The sequence below is a fragment of the Schistocerca nitens genome, chromosome 10 (assembly GCF_023898315.1).
Source record: "Schistocerca nitens isolate TAMUIC-IGC-003100 chromosome 10, iqSchNite1.1, whole genome shotgun sequence".
NCBI lineage: Eukaryota > Metazoa > Arthropoda > Insecta > Orthoptera > Acrididae > Schistocerca > Schistocerca nitens.
In genome coordinates this window covers 28,794,127-28,803,273 of record NC_064623.1, presented here as the reverse complement: position 1 = coordinate 28,803,273, position 9,147 = coordinate 28,794,127, and the positions used below count along the sequence as shown (strand labels likewise).

The 9,147-nt window shown below is 43.3% G+C and overlaps 1 protein-coding gene across 1 annotated transcript; it reads right to left on the bottom strand.

Annotated features, from left to right (window-relative positions):
• Positions 1-1,280: 1,280 nt before the first annotated feature.
• Positions 1,281-8,383, bottom strand: LOC126210390 (uncharacterized). Its single transcript, XM_049939619.1, has 2 exons — positions 8,307-8,383; positions 1,281-2,364 (listed from the first exon to the last, which is right to left on the bottom strand). The coding sequence occupies exons 1-2, from the start codon at positions 8,309-8,311 to the stop codon at positions 1,623-1,625; spliced, it is 747 nt and encodes a 248-aa protein (XP_049795576.1). The 5' UTR covers positions 8,312-8,383; the 3' UTR covers positions 1,281-1,622.
• Between the last annotated feature and the right edge of the window lie 764 nt (positions 8,384-9,147).

Sequence of the window (9,147 nt, the reverse complement as noted above, 5' to 3'; positions counted from 1 at the left end):
TGAGAGAATTCCACAAGATCTCCAGGAATTCTAACCTACCCGTGCATAGCGACCTGCCACTTTTAAATCGCAAGAGACTGAAATCAGGTCATCCAACTCTGTGCGATGCTGCTGACATGATTGCTAAGAATTTCAAACCTCTTGAGGAATGGAAAGGTCGGTGGGAAGCAGTGACAGATGTGCACCCGCATAACATCTTCTCAGGTGCTAAACTTCCGAGTGGATTCGACTTACCACGCAAGACGTGGTCTACTCTCAACAGAATCCGTACCAGCCATGGGCGATGCAGGGATGCTCTCTTTAAGTGGAAGAAGCTGCCTGATCCAGCTCGTGACTGCGGGGCTCCATACCAGACTGTTCACCACATTGTCAGTGAATACAGGATTCGAGCCTATCAAGGCGCCGAAGAGGACTTCCTGCTAGCAACTCCAGATGCAGTGCGCTGGATTGAAGGACTGGATATTCAGTTGTAAAGACTAACTTAAGTTTCTTGTGCGTCAATATGTACATATGTATATGTAATTTCATGATATGTCTGTATTAGCCATACGCTAAATAATAATAAGTAGCAAATTATTACTTGCAACAAATTATTGTGTGATTATCATTTTCTAGCATTTGTGAAGTTGTTTTGGAACAACATCAAAAACCTGTGTTGGAAATCACATATTACCTAAATATCAACCTTAAGGATCATATTTTCTTCGTGAATTAACATATTCAGTTTACTATTTTGAATAAAATATATACTTTGCTGAATAAAATGTTTTCACTAAAGAAAGGGGAAAAATAAAATACCAAGCAAAAACTAGTACGTTTTCACAATAAGTAAAACTTGTGGTCTATATAGGTAGGTGGACCTCCATTAATGCCATAGTGAATCATCAAAAATATATTTCATTTGCATATGCATTTATTAGTTTGATATGATTATCCTTTTCTAGCAGTTGAGGTGTCGTTTTAGAATACCATCAAGAACCTGTATTGAGATCACATATTTCATAAATATTAACCTTAAGAATAATATTTGATATGATTATCATTTTCTAGCAATTGAGGAGTTGTTTTAGAATACCATCAAAAACCTGTATTGAGATCACTTATTTCATAAATATTAACCTCAAGAATAATATTTTCTGTGATAATTAGCATATTCAGTTTACTGTTTTAAATAATATGTATATTGCGGAACAAAGCAGTTTTATTGAAGAAAAGGAAAAGAAACTACAAAGCAAAGATTATTACATTTTCATGATAAGTGAAAATTGAGGTCCATATTGTTGACCTTCATTTATGCCTTAGTGAATCATAAAAAAATATTTCATTTGCGTATGTGGCCTACTCGTTTATTAGTTTGCTGGAAAATATGAAAAGAAAACTTTCCTGAACTTTTTTTATCTTAGGAGTAAACAGGTTATTGGCGCTAGGCTGCATCATACATATAGGTAACTATAAAAATCAGTCTACGATATATGTTCTTACCTGTACCTACAGTCATAACAATACTGAAACACAATTTCATTGAATTGCAATTTTTGAGGGGGGAGGGGATGAACGAATCTAAGCTATTTAATTTGGTAACCTTTCAAAAGCAAAGGTAACGAAAAAGATTACCAGCAGACTCATAAAATAGTACATAAACTAGATTTGTACCGGTTTTCAATGTCTTCCCACTCAGACCAGCTGCTGGTTAAGCGCTCAGGGTTTTTACATTGCCTATCTTTCCATTTCTCCACACACTTGCACAATTCCTCGAATGCACTGTTGATTTTATCGTCTCCAGGAGACCCTAATAGTTGTTTGAGTTCCTCGCAGATGGCGTCTCTCATTTCGTTGACGCCCTTCTGACTGCAAAACATGAAGAAATGATCCATAAAATCGGAGTCAAAAGTAACCTCCTCTGGGTTGAGCTGATAAATTGTACCGCCGGTGTGCAGTAGGTCTGCGCCTACGACAGACTTTGCCTGTCGCACGCAGAAACAATCCAAGGCATTTTCGTGCAGGGCGAGGTTCGTTGAGATCACCAGCGCGTACTGCCTGCCTCTCAGACCACATTTAATGGTCCTGTAAGAAGCCTCGTACCTCCTTATGTTGAAATCGGGTTTGTTGTCACCGTCTGAAAATAGGTCTCCTCTTCTGATCACTCCAGACGTCTTATGCTTCACTTGCACGAGGAAGGAGTATTTATCTTGACTTCCGTTCCAGGTGACTACGACGTCGTCAAATTTACCCGCGTCCAAGCTGTCGGAATGAATTGCAAAGTCGGAGAGTTGCTTCCTGACACAGCGGAGGAAGACCAGGGCGATGACCAGCTCTTCGTAGCGGAAACCGTGCCCCTTCCTTCGTGCTCCATCGTCGGAGTCCCTGTAAAGGACAAAGGGGACACATGTTTAACAATTCTAATAGTAAGGTCCCAATCGTTAGACGAGCTGTGGTGGTCAGTTTAATGTTTACTGATTGCAGTATCTTAATTTCTACTTGAGGGCGTCATTAGAATACTAAATAAATGGAATAGGAGCGCCTTCCACAACAGTCTAATTAGATTTAGCACAATCATTTACTTTGACAAAAAAAGGGACATTGGACCATGACTATAAAGGGTGGTCAATTGATCGTGACTGGGCCAAATATCTCACGAAATAAGCGTCAAACGAAAAAAACTACAAAGAACGAAACTTGTCTAGCTTGAAGGGAGAAACCAGATGGCGCTATGGTTGGCCCGCTAGATGGCGCTGTCATAGGTCAAACGGATATCAACTGCGTTTTTTTTTAATAGGAACCCCCATTTCTTATTATATATTCGTGTAGTACATAAAGAAATATGAATGTTTTAGTTGGACCACTTTTTTCGCTTTGTGATAGATGGCGCTGTAATAGTCACAAACATATGGCTCACAATTTTAGACGAACAGTTGGTAACAGGTAACAGGTAACAGGTAGGTTTTTTAAATTAAAATACAGAACGTAGGTACGTTTAAACATTTTATTTCGGTTGTTCCAATGTGATACATGTACCTTTGCGAATTTATCATTTCTGAGAACACATGCTGTTACAGCGTAATTACCTGTAAATACCACATTAATGCAATAAATGCTCAAAATGATGTCTGTCAACCTCAATGCATTTGGCAATACGTGTAACGACAGTCCTCTCAACAGCGAGTAGTTCGTCTTCCGTAATGTTCGCACATACATTGACAATGCGCTGACCCATGTTGTCAGTGGATCACGATAGCAAATAACAATGGACCGTCCTGTATAATTCTCTCGCTTTGCACATACAAAATACTATCACTGAAGGTACTATCCTCGCCGTAGAGCACCTGTAGAGGTCTCTCTCATTCCCCATATACCATTTGATCCCAACCAGTTAACCAATCCATTTTAAGCGAGTTCAGTCCGCAATCAAGGTTTTGTTTACAATAACAATAAAAAAATGGTTCTGAGCACTATGGGACTCAACATCTTAGGTCATAAGTCCCCTAGAACTTAGATCTACTTAAACCTAACTAACCTAAGGATATCACACACGCCCATGCCCGAGGCAGGATTCGAACCTGCGACCGTAGCAGTCCCGCGGTTCCGGACTGCAGCACCAGAACCGCTAGACCACCGCGGCCGGCTACAATAACTCAAGGTCAGAGGAAAGGGGGAATCAGGGATGGTGAAGAGCGGGAGGGAGGATGAAATTGGCATAAAGAGGGGAAAGGGGAAATGGAAAGGGAGAGGGGGAGGAGGGGGTGCACAGAGAGAGGGGGACGAGATGGACGGAGGGGAAGCAGATGAGAGAGGACAGAAGAGGTGGAGATGAACAAAGAGAGCGAGGCGACGCAGATGGACAGTTAAAAAGTGGAGAAGGACATTAGACTGTACAGTCTGTTAAATAATATTGTGGTTGCCTTAATCAATAGAAAATTTATCTGAGAGCAAGCTAAAGCATATACATTCATGATACACACTCAAGTGCCAAACAAACGGGTATAGGTATGCGTGTTAAAATACAGAGATATGTAAACAGGCAGAATACGACACTGTGGTCGGCACGACTATATAAGATGACAAGTGTCTGGCAAAGTTGTTACATCGGTTACTGCTGCTGCAATCGCAGGTTATCAAGATTTAAGCGAGTTTCAACGTGGTGTTATAGTCGGCGCACGAGTGATGGCACACATCATCTCCGAGGTAGCGATGATGTGGGGATTTTCCCGAATGACCGTTTCACGAGTGCACTGTCAATATCAGGAATCTGGTAAAACATCAAATCAATCCGATATCGCTGCGGCCGGAAAGAGGATCTTGCAAGAACGGGACCAACAACGACTGAAGAGAATCGTTCAACATGACAGAAGTGCAACCCTTCCATAAATTGATGCAGATTTCAAATAATGGTTCAAATGGCTCTAAGCACTATGGGACTTAACATCTGAGGTCATCAGTTTCCTGGTCTTAGAACTACTTAAACCTAACTAACCTAAGGACGTCACAAACATAGCCATGCCCGAGGCAGAAGATGCAGATTTTAGTGCTGGGCCATCAAAAAGTGTAAGCGTGAGAACCATTTAACGCAACATCATCGATATGAGCTTTTGGAGTCGAACGATGATGTACCCTTGATGACTGCGCGACACAAAGCTTTACGCCTCACCTGGGCTCGTCAGCACTGACATTGGAGTGTTGATGACTGGATAGATGTTGGCTAATCGAATGAGTCTCATTTGTATCGAGCGAATGGACGTGTACTGCTATGGAGATAACCTCATGAATCCATGGACCCTGCCTGTCAGCAGGGGGCTGTTCAAGCTGCTGTAATAGTGTGGAGTGTGTGCAGATGGAATGGTACAGGGCCCCTGATACGTCCAGATACGAGTCTGAGATGTGACATTCACATAAACATCCTGTCTGATCACCTGCGTCCATTCATGTCCACTGTGCATTCCGACGGACTTGGGCAACTCCGCCAGCCGGAGTAGCCAAGCGGTTCTAGGCGCTACAGTCTGGAACCGGGCGATCGCTACGGCCCCGTGTTCGAATCCTGCCTCGGGCATGGATGTCTGTGATGTCCTTAGGTTAGTTAGGTTTAAGTAGTTCTAAGTTCTAGGGGACTGATGACCTCAGAAGTTAAGTCCCATAGTGCTCAGAGCCATTTGAACCTTTTTGGGCAATTCCAACAGGACAATGTGACACCCAACACGTTCAAAATTGCTACAGAGTGGCTCCAGGAACACTCTTCTGTGTTTAAACACTTCCTCTCGCCACCAAAGTCCCCAGACATGAACATTACTGAGCCTATCTGGGATGCCTTGCAACGTGCTATTCAGAAGAGATCTCCACCCCCTCCTACTCTTACGGATTTATGGACAGCCCTGCAGGATTCATGGTGTCAGTTCCCTCCAGCACTACTTCAGACATTAGTCGAGTCCATGCCACGTCGTGTTGCGACACTTCTGCGTGCTCGCTGGGGCCATACACGATATTGGGCAGGTTTATCAGTTTCTTTGGCTGTGTGAATGAACAAAAGCAAAATGCAATTGGAATTAATAATACGCCCAGTCACCCACAGCGTCGATAATTGCTTGGTATCTCCAAGGCGTGCTTGAAAACAAGTTTTCCGCATATTCATGTGGACGAGACCTCCAAATGCCTCTAATTTGCGTTGACAGCTGTTTCAACATGAAGATCTGTTTTCCATGCAACTTATTTTTGACATTTTACCTTTTCAGTAGGATTAGCAACTTGCGCCTGTGAGGGTCAATCCAGTAGCTGCACGCCTTTCTGCTTTTTCCAGTCCGCTGCAAAGCCTGCTGTGTTTCTTCGTATCATTGTGCTCCTACAGTATCCAATCTTCATTTTTGTCGCTGAAACAGTTTGGCTGTCGGCACCCAATATCTCTGATAAATTTGTAGCATCTTCTGTGCATTTAAACTGTCGGCAAACACTTGCAAATCTCAGTCAAGAATTCAAAGTAAAGCTTTATGGACACTGCATGAAGGACAAAGGTTCCCTCTGGTGTGCTGTGAAAGAACTAAGGCGATATCTTTTACCAAATGTGTGTAATGCCAACCACGCTATTACTTAACAGACTGTATGTACAATTCCAGTACAGATTTAGCAACTGCAAAGCACTACCGGGTTCACTAGTTATACAGTATACACTGATCAGTCAAAACATTATGGCCACTGCCCAACGCGACCTTGGTTGCCACCTGGTGGTGTTGCGGTCACGTGACGCAGTAACAAAAGCATTTAAGTGGAGAAGACACGGACGGGGGTTCGCCCTAGAGAAGATATGGGCTACAATTGGGGACTTTGGCAAAGGAAAGATTATTATCATGCATAGCCTGTGAGCGAGTATGTCTAAAACGGCGAAACTGGTCGAATGTTCACGTGCTACTATCGTGAGCATCTATGGAAAGAGGTAGGAGGACAGAGGAACTCCCACTAGGCGCTAAATGGTTGGGCGTACACGACGTGACATTCGGGGGCTTGTCCGCTCTGTAAAGTAGGATAGATGGTGATCTGTGGCACCCAGGGGTGGTGGCAAAGAGGGGGGAGGGCTATGGGGGCTATAGCCCCTCCCCCCTCCCAATGGAGTATCATATTACACTGGATAAAATGACTTCAGAAATCAGCAAATATATAACTTCAACAGATTCAATATTTTATAATTATGTAGCAATATAGGCTGCAATGTATTTCAAACACATTTTAACAAAAGAATAAGAGTGGCAAATAGCTTACTATCTAAACCAATAAATTTCATTCAACTTAAAATGGGCGTCTTATTATTTATCAATATACACTGGATGTACAGTAATGTTCGAGTACCACTTACAATAATCAAGAAAGCTAAATGGTCTGGGTATGCCTACCAACACTTAAATTGCTGACCCCAGGCAAAAACTTCGATTTCGCCAGACATCTAGGTCAAATGGTATTATTTTCCGGGGCACACGCATTCTGTAGACACGTTTTTACCCTGAACTCCAAAACAGTTACCAAAAACTATTTTAAGCAATTTTACCAATTTATCGATGGAGTACCCCAACTCTCCTCTCCTTTTGTTAAAGGATGTTCCATTCCCCCAAACCCCCTCCCCCGCCCACCTCACGCCATTAGTACACCCCCTCCCCCCTTGACCGACTTCTAGAACCTCCGGAGCACACCGTTCGCCGTACACTGTTGAACGTTGAACTCCACAGCAGTCCGCCCATTTGTGTTCAAATGTTGACCCAACGACATCGTCAGTTACGATTGCAGTGGGCATGGGACCATTGGGATTCGACCGCCGATCAATGGAAGACTGTCGACTCTTCCGATGAATTCACATTTTTTCTACACTAGGTCGAGTGTCGTCTCCACAAATGCCGTCATCGAGCTGAACGGCGGCTCGAAACGTGCAGCGCGGCAGCGACGTGGCCTGGCGGCAGCAGTACACTACTGGCCATTAAAATTGCGTCCGCAGCTCGTGGTCGTGCGGTAGCGTGCTCGCTTCCCACGCCCGGGTTCCCGGGTTCGATTCCCGGCGGGGTCAGGGATTTTCTCTGCCTCGTGATGACTGGGTATTGTGTGCTGTCCTTAGGTTAGGTTTAAATAGTTCTAAGTTCTAGGGGACTGATGACCATAGATGTTAAGTCCCATAGTGCTCAGAGCCATTAAAATTGCTACACCAAGAAGAAATGCAGATGATAAACGGGTATTCATTGGACAAATATGTTATACTAGAACTGACATGTGATTACTTTTTCACGCAATTTGGATGCATAGATCATGAGAAATCAGTACCCAGAACAACCATCTATGGCCATAATAACGGCCTTGGTTCAAAAATGGTTCAAATGGCTCTGAGCACCATGCGACTTAACTTCTGAGGTCATCAGTCGCCTAGAACTTGGAACTAATTAAACCTAACTAACCTAAGGACATCACACACGTCCATGCCCGAGGCAGGATTCGAACCTGCGACCGTAGCAGTCGCTCGGCTCCAGACTGTAGCTCCTAGAACGGCTCGGCCATACCGGCCGGCTCTGTAGCATCATTGGATGACATTTCCCGACGTGAGTTCTTATGTAAAACTTCATCTACTAAGTCCCCTCTAGAATATCTACAGCAGTGTAACATGAATTGTGAAACAGCCTGTAGAATAGGACTGAAAACCGCGATCCGCACCAATTCTCGAATCGGGCTGGAGTTTAACGACTATTGCTGTAAAGGTTCCGTTTTTACCAAGTGAGGTACGAAACCCTAAAAAAGTTCAGATAATAAATAGGCTTACATTTTATCGCTTCAGCTTAGTACACCATACGCACCCCATACTGAACCTGGTCCTGGGAGATCGTACACCTGTAGCTGATGAGACGATAGGCGTAGTCTTAGCAGCGCAAGACGAACACTGTACCAGGTGTCAGTAATTTCTCCCATATTTATTCACGATGCCCCAATCCTGGTGATTGCGCTTATCACCTTCGGGGAACCACACTCCATTGCCTTGGGTATTTTGCTAGACAAGAAAAGATAACTAAACAGTACACCGAAGAATCGATTAGGAGTAAATACAGTGAAACTGACATATCTATCGCTTTCTCATACAACATGTAGAAAATCATAAAGTCTGAAAAGTACGAGTTTGTCCTGGTTTCGTGGTATTACTAGCAGCACAAGTTCCCCCTGTTATATCCATGATAAATTAATCTTATCGTTTGCGCCTATCACCTACTAGTAACCACACTTCCTTATCTCAAGTATCCCACACATAGTTCTCTAGATAATAAGAGAAACAAAACTCTACAGCGAAGAAGTGATTCAGAGGAAATGAAATGAAACTAAAATTTTTCTCGTATGCTCATAGTACATGAAAAACATCAAGATTCAAAAGTATGACTTTGTGTGCCATTACTAATAGCACAAGGTCAATAAATTCCCCTTGTTACACCGATGATAATCTAATCTTATCGTTTGCGCCAGTCACATTCGGGGAACCATACGTCGTTGCCTCACGTGTTCTCACTTACCGATTATTCACAAGCAAGTGTTAGCAGATGCCACGGGTCCCGCGCTTTAGGGAGCCCTCCGTCTGGGTGTGAAAAAAGGTCGAGTTACATATGAATGTTATTCTGCCTGCCGTCCAGTAGAGAGACGATGGTGTCCACA